At 37.9% G+C, this 20,838-nt stretch overlaps 1 protein-coding gene across 3 annotated transcripts; it reads left to right on the top strand.

Annotated features, from left to right (window-relative positions):
• Positions 1–542: 542 nt before the first annotated feature.
• LOC112561222 (PAS domain-containing serine/threonine-protein kinase-like) lies at positions 543–20,492 on the top strand. Of its 3 annotated transcripts, XM_025233561.1 has the most exons (22): positions 543–849; positions 2,173–2,305; positions 6,848–7,232; positions 8,006–8,235; positions 8,967–9,134; positions 9,397–9,561; positions 9,771–9,905; positions 10,366–10,483; positions 10,717–10,998; positions 11,235–11,364; positions 11,630–12,282; positions 12,597–12,825; positions 13,056–13,213; positions 13,496–13,668; positions 14,144–14,383; positions 14,665–14,790; positions 14,925–15,059; positions 15,292–15,491; positions 15,998–16,131; positions 16,293–16,433; positions 16,728–16,927; positions 17,185–20,492. In XM_025233561.1, the coding sequence occupies exons 1-21, from the start codon at positions 830–832 to the stop codon at positions 16,895–16,897; spliced, it is 4,125 nt and encodes a 1,374-aa protein (XP_025089346.1). In that variant the 5' UTR covers positions 543–829; the 3' UTR covers positions 16,898–16,927; positions 17,185–20,492. The 3 variants fall into 3 exon arrangements, with proteins under 3 accessions (XP_025089346.1, XP_025089348.1, XP_025089347.1); XM_025233563.1 differs by lacking the exons at positions 543–849; positions 2,173–2,305 and adding an exon at positions 3,311–3,688; XM_025233562.1 differs by lacking the exons at positions 543–849; positions 2,173–2,305 and adding an exon at positions 3,815–4,819.
• Positions 20,493–20,838: the final 346 nt, after the last annotated feature.

Genomic DNA, 20,838 nt, shown 5'->3' with positions numbered 1-20,838 from the left:
GAAGGCAAGAAATATCCTTTTTGTGTGTGTCAAAAATCCTCTTCCTCTATGTATTGACCTTTCTTCTGATTAGGGGCGCTTTTTTTTTTTTCCTCGCCTTTTCTTCGTCCAGCATTCGTCAAAAAAAGAAAAATGCTTTGAGTTGCTAGTCAGATATATACATGTAGAACGGAGTACTCATATATTGTGAACTAAAAAATGAAAAAAAAAATACATTACACTATAATCAGTATATGTGTGTGTGAGAGAGAGTGGGATTGGAATAAAAATAATTCATTAACTATAATAACAGTCAAAGCAACATGCTTTTTTGACGTGCCAATTCATTTCTAAAAGTGGATCGACCAAATATCAATGTTATCTGCGACATACGTATGATGATTGAAATCTTACGCTAGAAGATATAAAATATTAATTTCTTTCCACTGACTAATTAACTGACATCGAAACCCTTAATACTTTGTTTAATTTTTTTTTAAGCTTTGCACATTTGTCTCAAAAAAACCTCAACGATGTTAATTATTGCATGCAGAACCACACACTGTAATATTAGCAGATGCAGAAGAAAGCGTCAATGGTGACGGCGAAAGTGAAAATTAACATCGCATCTGCAGGAGCGAGATGTAATCCGACAGAGTAATGCCGTGGTTCACAAGCAAGGTGCTCCAATATGCATGTAATTTTTATCTAAACCTGATATATTCTCTGTAAGTAAATCTTGAACTGATAAAACATTGTGGACGCCGTATGCTCAGCGTAAGGCTGCTCCGTCAATTTCGTGTTGCGGAATTGTTACCTTTGACCTGCGCGCGCACTGTTTCTTGGGAAAATGGCGGAAGAATTGAAAAGGTAAGTTTAAACTTATTAGCGATGTGTGAAATAAATACCTTATTTCGATGACAGAAAGTGTGCATTACCAATATTTTGGTCTTAAACATTCGAAATATGGGAATAAAATCTGGCAGGTGGTATTAGCAAGTGCTTTGCATATCTGCACAGGCATAATAATGTTTTCGACTTGACAAGAAAAGGATTTGATAGCATCACGAACACATCCATGATAGAATGAATAGATGATTGACTCCCAATTGGTAATCTGTTAGTATTAACTAATACTGTGGAGGCTGAAGTACAACAGTGGAGCGAGAAGCTTCAACAAATTGATATGTTGTTTGATGGCTTGCATTAATTGGTGCACAACGATAGTACCGAACTATTACTAGGCTCAAGACAGAAGCACACAGCTACTACCAATAGTAAACCAGCAGACTTTCTTCTGTCTCCTCGTAATCAGAACTATAGATTAAGTTCTTGTCATATTCATTAGGTATTAAAAGCAGCAATCACATAAAATATCATAAATACCTTCAAATTCCTTATTGTAAACTCAGCAGATAATCAAAGTACATGTACTAGGATAAATTACCGGTATTATGGCTTATTATTGGTATTATAGAATTGTGTGATTCCAGCACACAAAAGATACTGTTGTATGTATTTCGAACTTGTGAGTCCAATCCTTCCACATTTTGTGTGAGGAAATGGTTCAAACGTTTAAGAGACAGTGGGGTGCACAACTTTTTTCTAATATTCAAGTACTCAGTGCAAGAAACCATTTTCCCAAATCTGGGTGAATACACCCCATTCATTCTTGAGATACAAACAATTGTGCATAGAAAGTTGTCAACAGTACATGGATGTGTTTACTTTGGGCACATCTTGATGTTACAATTTTTACCTCTTTAGCACTCCACTAATTCTTTAACATGCTTTTTGTTGTATAGATCTTACACCACTATGCACAACAAAAGAATATGTACAAAATAAATTTTAAAAACTGTGCTGAATTTTGTGTCTTGTCTGTAATAACAGGCTAGTAACATGAGACTCTACCAGATTAAAAATTAACTCCTTACTACAGATTGTTTCTGGATAAATGTGGCCTTTATATTTTTTATTTAAATTATCTTGCTCTTTTTGTAAAAGTTATATTATTCTGATTTTACTTTGCTTTCTTTCAATCACAGCATAAAAAAAAATCTATTTCACTGGGGATGCATTGAGTACTAGTCTATACATGTCTGTAGTACCAGCGTAAGTCAATGTATTTCAAATAAACGTTATCATTATTACTGTGGATGGAAAAAGTTAACAATTTTTTTTTCATCCCAGCATGTTAATGTCAACTCCAAAGTATCGGAGGCCGAAATCACAAAGATCGGCACCATTGGAATACCCGCAGTGGTCACTTGAGTCCACGGTTCCACATACAAGACGTAATAGGTCTATGCCGAAGACAAATCAGGTAAATTAATTAATATTATAACAATAAAGGGTGGGTTTCTATATAAGTACATATATTTGTGTTTGTTCCTGCTTCCAGTGTGTGCTGATTTCTTCAGCATCCACATCTAGTTCACAAAATGGTCGAGTGGCTTTGGAAAATCATAAATGGCCCATTTTTATTGGGTCTGTATCTTTAAAAGACTTTTTAATAGGTCGATGAGGTTACTTAGGATAGCTAATATAATTACTGAGTTTGTGCAACTCCTAGAATTGTGGAGTTTGCAGCCTTCAATATTCAGCCTTCAATATTCAATATCAATAGCTTGATATTCTAGATGAACTGGTGTGGTTATCTGGCTTGTCCACCCAGTGATAGGAGTCTGAGAGGCAAAACCTTGTTGATTATCCCAAGTGCAATATGCATGTGAAAACCTAGAGCTCTTTGATACCCCTACACCCTGTGAATGAAGCATGTCATCTGGTTTCCCATAACAACATGACAACGCTGTGTGGGGTAACTTTCAATGGGCTGTGCTTGCATTTGTCAATAGCTAAGGACGCGAGCACTATATGCGATCAATGTAGGCAGCCAGTCATTGCAATGCTGCTGCTGCTGTGTTGCGCTGTCCAAGATCTGAGTCGCAGAAGTGCACTGGAGTGGGGTCAGTGGTGAGAGCCATAAATTGGTGCTGTGATGACAGGAGGACTAGTCAGTCGATCGGTCACATCCAGGAAGCGACTTTTCCCTTGATGTCGCACGACGAGTCAGGCTGACCTGCAGCCGCGTCTCGCTGCCGATGTAGCTAATTCGTATCGTCCATACAGGCATCGGCTCGGTAACCAAGACAATTCCAGCACCCTGTCAAATCCCACTAGGCGGACAACGCAGACGTCCGTCAACCGGTACCCCCCAACTCCACCCCGCAAAGATGGCGGCGGCAACAGCTGCATTCTCTGTCTCACTTCCTCCACGACATCTGCCTCTCCCCATCACTCGAAGCATGTCTTAGAGAAACAACGAGGTGGGAAGAAAACAAAAAGACTAAAAATATGTTTTAAAAATCCAAAGCGTAAAATCGGGGAGTCAGCGTTGATGATGTATTGATTGGTGGACGACACAGCGTGGCGCCACGTAGGACAGCGGCACCGCACCGCCGTGCACGCACTTGGGTCTGCGAGACAAGTGGCGTCGTCGACAGGCACATCGGCACATCGTGACGCGTGCGATGAGATCAGCAGCTGAGCCCCCGCGCCGGACGAGTTTGTCGCCTTCTCCGGCATCTCATGGAATGTCGCACTTTTCCCGGGTGGCCGTTTTCCAAATGGCGTTCCTCCCCCTACTTTCCTGTCCGTTGGTCTTCAGCAGGGTGTCGTGAAGTCACTCTAGAGACAGTGATGTCAGGTAAGCACTGCCAGCGTGCTGAGCGGGCGAGGTGGTCTGGAATGGTTTTGGCCGGCGCAGGGGAGATTCTGTGGCACATGGCGATTTCGTAGCAGTGAGGCCGAGGCCACCGAAGTGACCACGGCGCGGGATAAGTGGCATTCGGGTTTGTTGTGTTTGTTTGTTTGTTTGTTTTTTTTAATATTGATACAAGAGCATTGTGTTGTCAGAGGACGTCATGGGCTTCTCGAGTCTTCCTAATGCTGGCAACTACGTGCTTGGCGTCTGTGGATGTGTGTGTCTGTGTGTCTTTGACGATGACGCGCGCGCGCGTGTTTTGTGTGGCGGCGTGATCGCACACAAATTACCCTTCGATACTTAACTCCTCGTCACCGTCTCAAGTTGAGCCAGAAACTGCATCAAGTGCTCCGGTTGTTCGGGTGGCGTCTTGGATACGTGCTGGATTATGGGGCTGTAATATTTTTGTTTATTAGCAACGGTATAACGAACCCATACTTTAATTCATAAAATAATTGAGCATTTTTACAAAATGTTTGAAAGGGTGGCGTCAACGTGCTCAGATTTTATCAGTAGAAAAAGAACTAAATAAAAGCATCGTTGAACAAAACTGACTTCAGCCTCTCCCCCTGAGCTGGCGATGTGTGCCCATTGCTGTGGGTTGATCTCACTGGACTCGTGTAAACTGGAGCTAGTAATCTAAGAGGGGTGAGGGTTGTCTTGCCCGTCAAAGCCCAGGAGCTGTCAGGGTTTCTGGACGAAAATTGCGTGGGTGAAGGAGGGTTGTGGGGTGGGTGAGTCGACGTTCATTAAGATTGCTTGGCCTGGATGGAGCTCGCGCAGCGCATGTGCTGCCGTGAGTCACAGACGCCGCGCCTCCCTCCGCCTCCCCTAGCCTCCCCCGCCCCCGAGTGTGCCAGCTGCTGGAGGAGGAAGCTGCCGCAGCATCGATATATTTCATTGGAAAATGTCAGTCGTGAGGAAGGAGCCCCCATTCCCCTGGCCAGCTACGAGTCTAGGCATGGTCGGAAAAAGTGCCACTGACGTCAGCAGCTGCGGACTGAGACCAGCAGGATCCTCCAGGAAACACACATAGCACGCTGGGCCCCAGGCAGGCAAGCAGACACTAGCAATGTAAGACAGTCTTGCACATATACAGCAGTGTCCAGTCTAGCGTGCATCAGATGTCTAGTGCTAGCTGTAGTTGACCTTTTATAGGATAGCCGTAGGCCTGCTTCTCTATATGTGTGGGCGTGTGAAGACACATATATCAATATCATGTAACATTTGTTGGGGTTGGAGTAAAACAGCAAAAAATAAAGACAGCTGATGTGGATGATAATGATTTCGATGATAGAATCTTTATAAACTATTGATTACAGCATTATTATTTACTTTTTTTTTTCTTTTTTTTTTTTTAACTTTTAAGGTTGTTCGTGATATGTGGCACATTTAGATTTATTAGAAACTGTACATAATCTTATCAAGGGATATTACTGCCTTAATCATTGTTAATTTATGAACCATGTAATGGCATAATTGTGAGGCAAGGCTTTCTTGTGGGTGATGCTAAAACTTGGAATCAAAATAGAAAATACAAAAATGAGCAAACATATAACAATGTCTGCATGGGAAAGACTCAGTAGTGTGACAGGTCTTACTCCAACTACACGAGCTAAAAGTGCCAGACTGAAAGACTGAGCAAGAAAGGGGCAATAAAAGATCTTTCTGTTTTTGCTATTTGTTTTTTAATCAGAAACTGTGCAGACATTGAAAGATACACAAAAAGATTTAAGCTTTCACCATTGTGAATCCAAGGAAACCATTTGTGATTAACTTTTGGTACTTTGATGATATTGGTATTTTGGAAGGCTGATCACAGGACTACGTACAGAGGTTAAGCAAGGGAAGCATAAAAGTCAGAGCACTGAATATAAAATTTCACACAGTACTTTCTAAGAAACTTAGCTTTACTCTAAAAGCTTTTAAGATGCATACATCATTCAAAGTGTTGGTTATGTTTAAGTAGTTTATATGGTTTAGTTTCAGGTGGGGGAGTGTATATTAATGTTTCAATGTAGCATAGACAAGCTGGACAGATTCATATTTGCAATCCTGTTGTTAGCTAACATCGTTTACCTTGGCATAAATGCAGATGACTGATACTGATTATTTAAATAATAATAATAACAAAAAGTGAGCTTGTAGAGTGTGGCTCCCTAACCAAAGCCTGGCTCTCCATGCTTAAGAGAAAAAAAATACAAACGAAAAATACAAATAAAAATCCTGTCGCTCTCTCCTTACAGTTAACAGAAGACTGTCTTTCTTCATTATATAAGCTTGTGGAATTTATGCATGTGTATTTCAATCTCATTATCTTCAACTTAAAAATAACAATCCTATCATGTCTTTACAATCATGTTACTCCTTTGTCAGTTGATTGTGTGAGTATAGCACTTCTTTGGTTTAAAAGCATGTTGAAATGCGAAGTGACTGGATAAATGCATGAAGGGTGGAAACGGTTATGAGATGAGTCAGCAGATATCTGTTCGTCTTGTAGTCTGGTGCACTTATTTTCCCCGCTTTCCATAAAAGTCATTGACAGTCTTACAATGATAATCATTTTTTGACATCGAGGAACAGTATTAAGACAGTATTGACACTGGTATATACTCCCCACCCCACCCATGTGGTGATCAAGGAGACCTCTAATAATTGTTTGTAGGGTAATCACTAATAATTTGATGACTGGCAGAAATACATAACCTGAATTTTCTGTGTGGTGCACAAAACTATTTTGTAAATGCATGTTTATAACCTACTATGATGTAAAGTATATTTCTGACTTGGTTTGTTGATACCAGTTGCTTAGAAGCTGTGTTTTATTTTATAGCTAATAACTGAAAGTCAGGCAGTGTTTCAAGAAAAAGTGACAAAGAAATTAGCCTTTGTTGTTGTTAATGAGGAATAACAAAAAATGTATATTTAAAGCTCCTTTATTTCATGCATTTTGAGCTTTGTCACACCTTTGATCTTGTATTTAATCTGGGCACAATGTCATTATATGTTCAGTGCCCACTTTCTTTCTTTTTTTTTTTTTTTTTTTTGGGGGGGGGGGGGGGACTGGTCTTCAACTTTAATCTGTGTTTTGAATTTTGGCAGAATGTCAACATCAGCCTCAACAACATCACCTGGGATCAGCCCTTTCCAACTGCTGAGAGATGCACTGAGGCTGACAGCCCCCATCGCTTGTCATCCATCATCTCACAACATGTGTATCATGTCTGCCAGCAGGATGGCATAAATTCTGTCCTGAAAGGCAAGATGTCATTTGGCTCACCGTCCTACCCTTCCCCACTTGATCGCATTCGCACCAAACAACGAGAGCGTGCTGCAGAGATGGGGTTCATAGGCCACTCAAAGGAAGCATCATTTGAAGTAAATCAGTCTTTTCCCAAGACAACCAAGTCTCGTCATCACCATGAGGTGCTGCCAGGGGATGCAACTTTAACTACACCCAGTGTTAGAGATAATAAACCCAAAGTTGGTGAGTTTTGGGGGGAATTAGCATTAAATTGTTCATTAGCATGTGGAGATATATGTAGATTAAACTTGTAATTGTCATACATATAATAATGGGTTAGCAGATGTGGTTTATCTTTTTTAATTTCTGCTTAAAATTACTTGCTTGAGTGACCTTTTTTCCTTTTTGCGTGGTTTCCAAGATAAAAGCAAATTTATTTAACATCTATTTTGATATTGTATCTTGATTAACAATGCATCTGAAGTTAAATTTTAATGATATAATGAATTAAAAAGTTTGCTTGGACAGCTTCCTGAAGTCAGCAGCTGTCTTCCTAGCAATGATGGTTTCTTGATTATTTCTGTGGTGTAAAGTAGTTAAGATATTTTGAAGATCCCATCTCATACCTGGTAAAAATACTGGTATATATTACAGTTAAATGGATGTATAAAAATGATTTATAGCACAAAAGTTATACCTGCCATTAACAAATTATTTTCATGTGGCGATGATGATGATGATGATGGCAATGATGACAACAATAATAACAATAATTTTCGATTAAACTATCAAGAAAACAGGACAGTAGAAGGGTTTATGGCTATATCTAAGAAACTGTAAAATGTATATGCTGACAGTCTGATGAAAATGTCATGTTGTCGGGAGAGTAAACTTTTATTGCAGTCATGTGTTGTGAGTTTAAGTCATAAACATGGATATTTAATTGGGAAAAAATTTATCAGTGTTGAAGATAGTCCCAGAAACTAGCCTGTGATTTGTATCTGCCCAATGTGCAGGTGATGGTTTGAATGACGTCAGTTTCTCTGCAAGTCCTTTGCGAAGATCCTTTTCTCGGACTAGGGAAGCTGCTAGTGGGAGAGAAGAGATGGACAGTAAAAACAGGTCAATGAGTGAAAGTTGGTCATTCTCGAGATTTTTAGGCAATCAGACAGGATGTGCCATCTTCCCCACTACAGTCAGGAACCCAAACAAAGCCATATGTACAATTGCTGCTCATAGTTCGGAAGTGAGTACTAAAAACCTTTACATTTTTTCATCATAAGTATCTGTAAAACAATTAATTATCTATTTGTAGTGAAACACATGGTCAAACCAAATGCTTTTTTTTTTAATAATAAAAAAGCCAATACAAAATCTATATGTCAGGGCTAGCTGCAGTGAGCTGTATGCTTAAAACCAGCATTAAAAATTTCTGCTTGCTGGTTAACAGAGATATGTGGTTTATCAAGGAATTCACATAAGTTCTCGTAAGTTCCTTATTTAAAATCTTCAAAAGCCTTTTTTCAAGTTCTGCATACAAGATGTTTGTTTTATTGGAAATAATTTGTAAGATTAGTTGCTTTGTTGAACAAGTTTGCTCACTCTTAGTACATAACACCACTCATAAGAAATATGTTGCCCTGCACTTGTTACATGATTCTCTCTCAGAACTGCATCACTCACTACATTTGTTTTGTTACTTTTGATTTCCCCTCATCTCAATAGTGCAGGTGCCAGGCATACCATATATAACTTCAGTCTTTCAGTCTTGGGACCTTGCTTGCAGTGGGCTTTTCAAAGCAAAATACCCATCAACATCCAGACTCTGTATGCTTCAAGGGTACTTGGCATCTTGCTTCAGTTGTTTGTGTTGTAGCAAAGTGTAATTTACTAAAAGTATGTTAGTTTTTATTGTATGTATTGATTGGTCTGCATCATAACTGAGAGGTTTTTACTGTTTTTTACTGTGGGGTATAGATTTTGACGGCCAACAGCATGGCCTGTGAGCTGTTTGGCTATGAAGAAGAGGATCTTGTAGGGCGCTCTCTGAGCACACTTGTTCGTCTCAAGCCTAAAGAGCAGGAAGTCATTGCAGAGAATCACATGGAGCCCAGTGGCCAGATTGTGTCCCTCGCAGGAAAAGTGGTGAGTAGAAGGTGGAAGGCTCAGAGGTAATTGTGCAAGAGTCTGCTGTCTTGGGGTTAATGCAAGAGACAGCTGTGTAGATGTTTACAGTAGCTCTTTGTGCTGATAAATCTCTTTTCTTTTTGAAGATGAGAGGATAAACATCAAGTAGATTGATAAGATAAAAAATCACTCACAAATATAACTTAGATTCCCTGTACACTTGTCATAAAATGTGCACTTCCATTTTGATAAATCTTTTGCATTACTTCGCCACCTTCAGGTAGAGGCTGTAGACAGTCATGGGTTGACACTTCCTATATCCCTTTGGGTAAAACGACTAGACGACAGGGAGAACTGGGGACCAGACCGCCAGCAGCATGGACGACTGCTGTGTGTTATGGAGCCTGTGGAACGTACTGTGGCCAACATCCATTTTGATTCACAAGTGAGTACATGACTGTTCACATTTGCGAAACTCATGAATAAAGAGACATGCTAGTAAAACTGCTGGAAGAGTTAGTGTATTATGTACAAATGATTTTGTAAATGGAAGAAGACTGCATGAATAAATAGTGCTTGAAATATCAACATATAGCATGCAAAGCTTTTGCATATCACTGATTGCAGCCTTAGATATTAAGTTTCTTGTTTCAGGGGGACATCTTGTGGTGTGATGACTCTTTAGCCCATCTGTGTGGCTTTGCAGGGTCTCAGCTTGTCTGTGGCCTTAACGTACGACAACTGATTCCTGCCTTTAAATACCCTGACCCTCTCTTGGGCATCACCAAGGTAGACTTAAGTTGATGCTGCATCTGATGTGTAATCACTGGAGGAATCTTTCTCATTCTTTGTGTTGGACAGCAGTCAGCAACTGATCATCACAGTAATAACCCTGATATTAAACACAATTACCATACCACAGGCCAACCAAGTTTTAAATTGTTTCTGGAGACGCGAGCAGTTTTGCAAAAAACAAACTGAATCTAATTATTTACATTTAAGAGAGCAAGATACAATTGTTGCTATTTTTTAGGGGGGAAAGGCTTTTCTTTTTGCTATATTTCTAGGCAATCAAACAAAAAAGAAGCCATGGAACACAGCAAGCAATGGCATATGTTGGATTTTCTGTGGCTGCTAGATTTTCTGTTTAAGTTACTTATGTTATACACACTTTTTCGTGATAACACAACCAGTTCTTAAAATGCATGAGTGCCTTAAGCAATTTTTCAGTGAACGGTATTTGATCCAGGAAGTGAAAAAGCAGAGGGCCACTGGCCGAACCCGGGATGGAAGCTCTTTTCCTTTGAGCATTATCATCAAAACTGCAGAGGAAGAAAAGGATGGCCAGTTTACAGAACTGAAACAAGGTGTGTTGCTGGTCTGTGGCAGATTCACTCTTGAAAATGATTTTGTCTGGTAGTCAGGTAAAAAGGGGAAGTACATAACCTGAGTGCTTAGAGGACTGGCTGCACACATGGTGGTTTAATACCTATGCAGTGTCACAAATTTTTGTAATAAAAACAGATAAGGAAAGAAATAAGGTCACAAAATATATTTTTATGCCATGTTACTTTAAATTTGTGTGTTTTATACATTGCAGATTTGAAATTCAAGCAGCCTTATTACTGTGCTACTGTGTGGATATTTACTAACATCAGTGGCATGATTGCCCTGAAGCCTGATGGCACTATTTACAGTGTAAATGACAATTTTTCTCGCCTTCTTTTTGGCTACACTCGTTCTCAGTTGGTTGGTGAGAGTATCACCCTTCTGATTCCTGACTTTTTTGACGTCCTTGACATGGAGTTGGAAACTTCATTGGTACCTGTGGATTTTGAGTTAGACGATGATGATGATGATGTTGTTCAGGACCCCACTACTGGTAAGACTGAACACTTGATCAAATTAAATAAAGGGTAATATAACCATTTCTTTTTTTAATGTGATTATTTGTTAATTGTTAACTCTTGAACTGAGCTGTTTCTAAGAGACACATTAAAGAAAACTATAAAATTTGAACTAAGCACATATTTCAAATTTTATAGTTTTCTTTAATGTGTCTCTTAGAAATTCTACGTTTATTATCTATTTCTGCAACTTGAAAGAACAATGTTTCAGATACACACTTTGGAGACAAGGAAAATGCTGTAGAATGCTGTGAACCAGCTCATCCTTTGGTTTCTCAAACAATATTTCAACCAGCCACCTCAACCCCATGTAGACAGTCAGCAGATGGATCTAAAGAGGGGTAAGCATGATAATGTTTCTTCTGATCATCATGCAAGCAAGCCTTTCAAAGTAGATCTTTTGATTGATGTTTAAGTGATGGATCAATGGTTTTCCAGCATGTACAACCAAACCGTAAGTCTCTACTATAGTTTGCTTTTATCTACCCACTCATTTTCTGTATAGTCTAATGCTAGCATTTCCGGTAACTGCTTGATTTTATTTTGTGCCGTTTCATGTAGTTGAGGCATTTTGAGGTGAACACAAGATTTTTTGTTTTTAATCAGAGAACAGACGACAGAGGGGCATGACCAGGTGTTCAGTGAGACTTCAGAGAGCCAAATAGTAAATAAGAGAATGTACAGTCAAGGTAAACCTATGACTCCTTCAGGAGACAATGCTTTACATCAGTTGGACATACAGTCTTTATCTGAGGAACGTGACAAAAGTGTCAAAGATGAAGACAGGGTTATTCCCAGTGGTGTGCAGTGTGGCATTCATTGTGTTTGTAAGGATTCCTTTTCACCAGTCTGCAAAAGAAAAGTGCATCTGGTATCTTCGGCTGTTCCAAAAGGCCACAATGACACAGCAAGCTCTTCACCATCACCAAAATCAAATGAACATGGTGTTCATGACTTGCTTGTGTCTGACAACGAAGGTTCAGATCCTCATGATATAGCTGAACTTCTTGCAGCTCAAATGTCATATGACAATATTGACGGACAAATCTCAGATGATGATGATGATGGCCAAGGTGATAGTAGTGAGACATTTGAGTTGGAAAGTTCTGGCTTTGAGGGGACAACTGCTGATGTCAGCAGCAACATTGACGATGTTAGGGAAGATGCTGCAGATAGTCTGCCTGTCACCAAGCAGATAAAGAAAACTCGCAATACCCACCGTTTAAATGATGAGATTTACCAGCCAAAAGATTTAGCAGGTGAGGACGTATTATACTTTGTGTTTACTTATCAAGTAGAACCTTTCAGGTGCACAGTACACTAGTCACAAGCTAGATGACTACATACAACAGTCAGATAAAAGTCTTTATGAAATTAGGTTTACCTGACTGCTGTGTCTTCCATTCACTGTGGCATACTGTGCACCTGGCATCCAATATGCTTTGCTTTTCAGATCTTTAAACTTGGCCTTTTTCTGCTGTCCTTTTGTCAAAGGAATAAGGGCCTTTTGTGTGTATCTCAAAAAAATGTTCTCATGTCTTGATCGTCATGATGTTTTGACCCCAATATCCAGGTGGTGTCGATACCAGCACTTCTGATGACACTAGCCCCTTAGATGAAAAGCTTGTCAGTTTCCTGCACCTATACTCCAATCACTCTGTTCATTCGGGAGGTGGTGACAATGCAAGCGATGCTTGTTTTGAAGATGAATCGAGTTATTTTAGTCGGGATGAGACAGGAGCTTCCAATCCTAACACAGATTCCAGCAGTTCTCGAGCTTCCAGCAGAGGCAAGGATGTCAGGTGACATAAGAATCATTTTCTTCTTGATTAAATCTGCATTGATACCAATGTGTCTGCAAATTTTAATGGATTTGGTACCTAAGAAATATTGAGTACTAATATCAGCTAACTTGTAGATTGTTGAAAACAAAAACAAAACAAAAAAAAACCAATTAAAGTTCCCTAAAAGCTTTGATATGAAAAGAAGGGTTGATATTTCTGTGGTAGCCTCAATTTGATCTTTTTGATAGTTCTTCAAATGTGGATTCTTCCCACACGGAGGCCGAAAATGGTGATGAATCAACAAACTCAACACAAACCGATGCAAGACCAGGTGAACAGTGCTGTGGACAAATTCCAGAGGGCAGTTTTTCTGGTCAAGCCAAACACAAAGATGGTGGATTCCTTGGTAAGAGAGCTTTAATTTTTGTGTGTTTCAGGGGTTTTATCAGTTTTTAGTTGCACAAGAAACATTCATTTTTTCAAGGGCATTTTGTAGTAGTTTATCAGCAGGTAATGCTGTTTAAAAATATAACTTTTTACTTTACCTCTTAATAGAAGAACATGATCAGTTGTTCAAAGAAATGAAAATATACATAAAGAAAGCAGTTTTATGTCACATTTTAGCATATGAAACTGAAAGAGACATTATTTTTAATTTCTTGCTATGTCTCGGTTTTGACTGATGCAGGAGTTGTATTCCAAATTAAACGAGTCACTTTAGCTGATGGCTCTCAGATGGTTTTACTATGGTTGTCTCGTGATCCTGAGGAGATTCTGGATGCTAGTCGTTCCCATGGTAACCTGACCCTTGCCTCCAGTTTAAGCAGTACCTTAGATCAGTCTGGACACAGCCTTGGAGAGGTGGGTATTCTCGGTTCCCAGTCACTTAATCCCCAGACACTTCATCCCCAACGCTTCATCCTTAAAATGAAATTTTAACCATAAAATTTATGAAGCCAGCGAAAAATTTAATTGAAATTCAAATAATTATCTTCATCTAAACATCACAATAAGTTTTACAATTAAAATAAATATTGAAATACATTAATAATATCTAAATCATGCTATTAACTTCAAATTCATTTGAAAATCTACAACATTAGTTAAAGTATTTTAATTGTAAAAGCTAGCAGTTGATATTTTATTTACACTGAATATTTTTATTATTTCTCATCTGAGGTTTTGACTTTGTTATTGTTGCTCGTGTAAATGGCAAAATCACTTGAATCCTCATGCCACTTCTTCATGGCAACCACTTGGGAAGTATTCATTTTCACTTTTTTCCTTTTTCTATCAATATTTGTGTTAAGAGAATTTTTTTTTAAACCCTCGGCAGTTGATTCAAGATCAAGCAAACTCTGAATCTAAGTTAGAAGAGACTGAAGTTATGCCGGCTCAGCAATTTGCATCCCCAGGCAAAACACCAACAGATAGTAATCCACGCAACATAGACAGTGAGGAGCTTGTGGCTGCATGTGCTGGAGAATATAATGACAGTTACATTACTCTTTCTTCCATTGGGAAAGGAGCATTTGGCTTTGTCAAACTTGGTGTTCGCCGTTCAGATGGTAAAGAGGTAAAGATCATTTTCTGATGAGATACTTAGGAAGGTGTTGAGATCACAAACTTTGTTTAAAAGAAAGACAAATAGAAAATTTATCACACAAAGAAAAACAAAATAAATGCCTAGATCACTTGCATCATTATAGCAACAACCTTTTCTTTTTTTCTTTTTTTTTTTTTGTGATGAATTTCGTATGGCATTGAGAGATATAGTGCTTTTTTTCAGTTTAGGTGGGTGGGTAAGTTCCTGTGTAGATGGTGTCCATCATCTCTTATCATCTACCTGTTGAACAGGTGGTGGTAAAATTCATACGTCGTGGGAAGGTTCTGAGAGAGAGTTGGGTCATGGACCCAGGACTTGGCATGATTCCTATGGAAGTGTTTTTGCTGTCCCGTCTCGAACACCCCAACATTGTCACGGTAATGATACCTGCCGATGCATACTTCCTTTGATTTTTAAAAAAATGCATGATCGTTTGATTTATATCTTCGTGATATTCCTACTTTGTTATACATGAATGATACTGACTTTTTTGTCACAATGTGTGTGGTAGGTGCTGGATGTGTTTCAAAACAAAGCATTCATCCAACTGGTCATGGAACGACATGGCAGTGGCATGGACCTCTTTGAGTTTATTGATCGAAACCCTCGACTAGATGAAGCTCTTACATCTTACATTTTCCGACAGGTGAGAGTAAATTCAGCTCAAGCTCTAGGACCTCTAACAAAATTGTGTGTTAGATACATGCATCAGTAAAAGCTGGATAAGAATGCACTGAGCTAGAATAGTCTTCATGGGTGGAAAAGTGTGCTTTAAATTACACATTATTAAACAGTATCTAGTTTGCTTTTTATCTTTGAAATCATGCATGGAGTAATGAACCACTTCAAATGATGGTTTTATTGACTTTCATTGCTAGATGGTGGCAGGGGTGTCCTATCTTCACAGTCAGAACATCATTCACCGTGATATAAAAGATGAGAATGTCATCATTGATGAAATGTTTCGAATTAAACTGATTGACTTTGGAGCTGCAGCATACATGGCTCCTGGAAAAGTGTTTGGGACCTTTTGTGGAACCATTGAATACTGCAGTCCTGAAGTGCTGATGGGCAACAAGTAAGTTTATTTTTATGCACTTCTTTTTACAAGTATGAAACCAGTGTAATATTGTCAAAATAACTATAATAAATAAGAAATATCATCTATGTGTTGACAGTTTTTTTGTTTTTGTTTTTTTTTCTTTTAACATATACCCATGAATTTGACTCTTCAGCAATTTTTAACCTGTTAAAAGAGGTTTGTCCTTTCGAAGCTAACATTGTTGTTGTCAAATTTTACGTATAAAGGCTCAAGGAAAAATAAAAGCATCAGTCTGTAGTAGAAGTTGCACCAAATGAATGCTTAAAGATCGACATACAAATAAAAAGGAGTACTGGTACATATTCTGTTTCCTTAGGGTTTTTTGTTTGTTTTGTTTGTTTCTTTTCTTTCTTTTTTTTTTTTAAGTTTAGTATTTCTTGTTTCAGTAGTTTAAATGTTCCTAAATTTGTCTTCAAAGAGACCTACATTATGTAGTGTTTTTGTCTCTTTTTTTAATGGAGTGTGTGTATTCCATGACCCAGGTACAGAGGCCCAGAACTGGAAGTATGGTCTCTTGGTATTACATTGTATACGCTTGTCTTTGGAGAAAACCCATTTTTTGATGTGGAAGAGACACTACAAGGTATCCTGAAGCCACCATCTCGTGTCTCACGAGGTGAGTTCATGTTCGATCTAAATTACGTAAAGTGGTTTCATTTTGGCCTCTCAAAAATGAATCACAATTCATCTTTGTTATGCCTTTTGTGACTAGTCAGGATGTTCCCATATGATCACATTCTTCAGTGAAATTGCTTATCATAACTGTTTATATCACAGCACTTATGTTCCTCATCACCTGGGTGCTACACCCTGACCCACTGTGCCGAGCCACCATCAATGACATTGAACGCAATGCTTGGGTGAACCAACCTGTCAATCCTGACAGCTACCGGTGGGAGCAGGTGCTGCCCAACACAGGTGAGGAGAGTGGTCATGTTTTTATTTTATGTCTTTATGTGAATGCATTCATACATGGGATTATATATGTATTTGTGTAGGTATGAAGTGATGTGTAGTCAAATGCACATATCTTTATTGTTTCAATTTCTAATTTTTTTTTTTTTTTAATAAGAAATGAGTAAACTTTACATCACATAATTTGAAATCTGTGCTTTCAAACCACAAAATGAGAGCACCTATGAAGTTTTTCCATTCCCTACAGAGGAACTTAGAAGTGTCTTCATCAGCTCACAAACTGTTGTATGCTTTCAGAGTTCAATGGTAACACGGCCTGTGATAACCGTGAAGACTCAATGGGTCCTTGCAGTAACCATAGCAGTTGCAGTCAGACACCTGGCAGGGGCAGTCACAGCCGAATTCATGAGGTTGCTACAAGCTTCGAGCGACTAGTGAAAATTCATGGTTGTGATCCTGGCTGTTGATGTCAACCATATAATCTCAAAATAAGTCAGGTACTAGCAGTTTACTGGTCTTTTCTAGTCATTCAGATAATAATGTCCAGTTAATCTCACAGACTGGATCACCAAGTCATCAATCTTTGCAATCAGTTGTTTTTTTAACACATCATAATTAGACATGCTGAGATTATTTGTTTCCCTTTGGAGTTAAAGATGAGAAATGAAGAGTTTGTACTTTAAAGCAAGTTAAAAGCTGGTCCCACAGTAACCTGCTGCCTACAGTTCAGATGTTTTTGTGACTGTTTGCTCAGGTGCTGTACACCAGTCAGACTGATGAAGATGCCTCATGAAAGTCTTCAGTGCTGATGGCTTTAGAGAAAAAGCTGCAACATTTTGAGCTCAGTTTGAATCAGAGAAGATTGGGGACAATGTTCAGGTTGTAACAAAATTTTGTTAAAAACAACCCTCAAAAAAGTATAACCAACATAAGCTGTGCAGGAGTGAGAACAACTAGTGGATGAGTCAAACAACTCTTAAACTGAAAAAGCACAAAATATAATAGAATGAAAGAGAGAAGAAAAAGAAATATGGTCTTTAAACCCTGAAATTCTGATTTCAAATGTGCTATGAAAATAAGTTGAGCAGTTTTTTTAACAAAAAGTTTTAAATCAGTAAAACTTAATTTCATTCATTTATACCATGTAATGAGTCATCCTGGAATACTCTAGCAAATCTAGTTTTTCCTGAAAGCCTCCAGTGCCAAAAAAAGCAAAACTTGACGGAGATCAATCTTTGAAGACAAGTGCAAATTATATCAACTGAATCAGTTGGAACTGTTTATGGGCAAGTTGAACATGATCGGTTCTATTACATAGTGCTCATTAATGTCCTTGGCATTACCCTCAAGAGTTACAAGGGGTAACCTGATTGCAGCACAAAAAGCCCAAGTAGCTTACAGTTTGTTTGTTTGGGTTTTTTAAAAATATAAAGTTACAAGAAGAAATAATGCTTAGTAAAAGCTATGGACGTGAAAAGTCTGTTCCAGGTTTGGCTTTTCCATCTCCCCTACAACTCTCTACTGTTAGTAACAAATTTTACATGTAGCTGAACAATGAACTTTCAGTAGTCTTGTAAAAAGGGCATCCTATTTTTAGCAGGTTCCTTCCCTTCATTTTCAATAAAATGTTAATTTATAAGTACAGCTAACACAAGAGAATAAAAATTTTTTTACCAACATACACTGTAGTTCATTTCATCCATTTTCCAAACCGAACCACCAAAAAGAAAGATTGGTTTTTGGTTTGGGGTTTTTTTTTAACATCTCTTTAGTACAACTTTCATAGTATGGTGCTGCTGGAAGAAATTTCTGTGAAATTAACTGGATAACTGTATATGCAAGATAGTCTGCTTTTTAATGTAGATATGTATGCGTATATATTGTTTTTATCTTTTTCTCATATGCATAGATAATCTGTATCCATAGACATTCATGCAGATGCATATTCACACACACACACCACTGTGTTTGAAGAATGGAGTGGATTTTGGTGCTAAACATGGATTTTTTTTCAATATGTTTGTATAATTTATGAAAACAGTAACACCAAACATTACATTTAAAAAAAACACTCGATATTCATTGTCATTAACATTTAGAAAATATCAATTCTCATACTGGATGCTATGACTCAGGCATGAGACAATACTGTGTCAGTACAGGCTCTGCTGATTGTGATACAGACAAGCTACAGTAGGAGACGGATGGTAAATACTACTGTCTATACAGGACTTGATTTTTAGATAAGATTGGACTTATTTATCCTAGAGGGCAGTTAATAGTAGCTCTATAGCGAGGCGAGGGTTAGAATCACACTACAACAACCAACATTACCATAACATTCATAACCGCTCCATCAGACAGACATTTGCACAATCATGATTCAGACTTGAATATGATTCATTCATACACAGAAGCATTCAAAAGTCGCATGGCCAAAACAACGAAGAACAGCTTCAATCTGTTGGTCCTGCATGCAGGTACATTGGATCAGCAGCCCAACAGGTCATTATGGGTTGTCCCAATAATTTTGAAGCAAGTATTTTCAACACAATTCAAGCTGCTCTTGTCCTTCACTGCTAAATTGTTATAAAATGCAGATTAATGAGGACAGCGCACCCTGAATGTATGATTTATAGAACAGCTGAAGAAATCCCTGTGAGACTGAGAAAGACTTCAGCTTCTGTAGAAGGAAGAGACACTGTTAAATATCTTCTTATTCTGTCCCTCTAGTGCTTGTGCTGTCACTCTTACCAATGCAGACATGTTCGGAAATAAGAAACAAGTACAATGTTGGTTCCTTCCAAAAATTAGCATTTGACTATAAATCTGTTTGTAAACAGATATTTTGGATACTATTTGCAGTCCAGTGGTAATATATTTCTAGTTCTGTGTTGTACATTTTTTTCCTAGTAAAAGATAGAGTTTAGTGGGGCTTTTTTTCCTTTTGTTTTAAATGACCATTTGGGTTTCACAGATAACACTGAAATCATAACAAAATGAAGTAATAAAATATAAGAGATGAGAAATCATATGTATAAAAAATTATAAAAACGTTTACTAGCAATAAGTTCAAACTTGATAATCCTGATGAAATGTCTAACTAGTAAACTCTTTAATCTTACTTTACCCATGTGTTTTTTCCTAAGTTAATTGTGTTATTGAAGTTCATTAAGTTGAAAAGTTTATTAACTGCCATTTACATACAATTATACACTGCATTCACAAAGCTATTTTTATCAAACTTTTACATTTTGTCTTAATTTACATGAAATTTCAGTATTAATATCAAGTCAATAGAGAGTTTGTGCTAGTGTCAGTATATTTAAGTGAATCAAGCAATTGAAAACTACATTAATTCCCAAGCGCACTGGTTAATTTTCAAAAATCAGATAAACTTGAAGCATACACAAATCTTTTGTAACTTTTAGCTGTCCTGTCACTTATGACAGGTGCTAACAGCTCTCAGGTTAAATTATTGATTTTCAACATATTTGAACATGATGTAGCACCATTTTAGTACAAGTTTGTGCAATAAAATGAAATCAGTAAAATAATTTTAAACAAACTTACAGTAATGTGGTGGGATTTTCTCTGTTAATGTTGTAAACTGGTCATGAGAAAATGCAACTGAAACATGTTTAAGAAATGTTTATTTTGTATGTTAAGAAGACAATGCTTAAGATCCATGGATGTTGCAGAGGAATTAATGCAGTTAGTAGTACTGATGGATATCCTAATCAGCAGGTATTTGTGGTTAAAAGCAAAGTTGGGAAGACAGTTTATGAAAACATATTCCATTTTATAATAAGTGTCCAAAATGCTTCTTATAATTTCATGATTTCCTGGACACTCTTGGCTCTTGTTCAAAGGTAAAGTTAATATTGAGGAGTTGACAGTTTTTTCCCACCACTTTTCATGTTCAGAAAACATTTCTTTGTTTCCTATTACCCTGTCCTGCCTATGATGTACTTTGCAGGTTTTATTACACATTTGTTAGCATCATTGTGATAATGACAGCGTTGTGAAAATAAAACAATGCCTTGTTTTGCATACTTTTGATGGATCTACTTTTATGTGTACATGGATACGAATGGAGTGTATTAGCGATTTGGTATCACATCATACTTAAGAACAAGTTAGAGTTTACAAATTCAATTATTCATCTATTTCCCCATTTGAATGCAAGCTCAATGTGCTGTACATAAAAGACTACAAAAGAACCGTCAACAAAAAAAAACCGAGGACTGCAAATATTTTAGTTTATTTGTACAAGCAAAAGACTGAAAAACCTCAGTTGTCAAAGTTTGTAACTAAGCTATGTTGGCATTTTTCCCCCAACAGTCCGGTAAAATTTAGATAGAAAAGGGACAGAATGCTAAATAGTATGTGACTCCACATGGTTGGA

Source organism: Pomacea canaliculata, linkage group LG4, assembly GCF_003073045.1.
Source record: "Pomacea canaliculata isolate SZHN2017 linkage group LG4, ASM307304v1, whole genome shotgun sequence".
Lineage (NCBI taxonomy): Eukaryota > Metazoa > Mollusca > Gastropoda > Architaenioglossa > Ampullariidae > Pomacea > Pomacea canaliculata.
The sequence above is the reverse complement of the archived record's forward strand: the minus strand, read 5'-3'. Positions and strand labels throughout refer to the sequence as shown.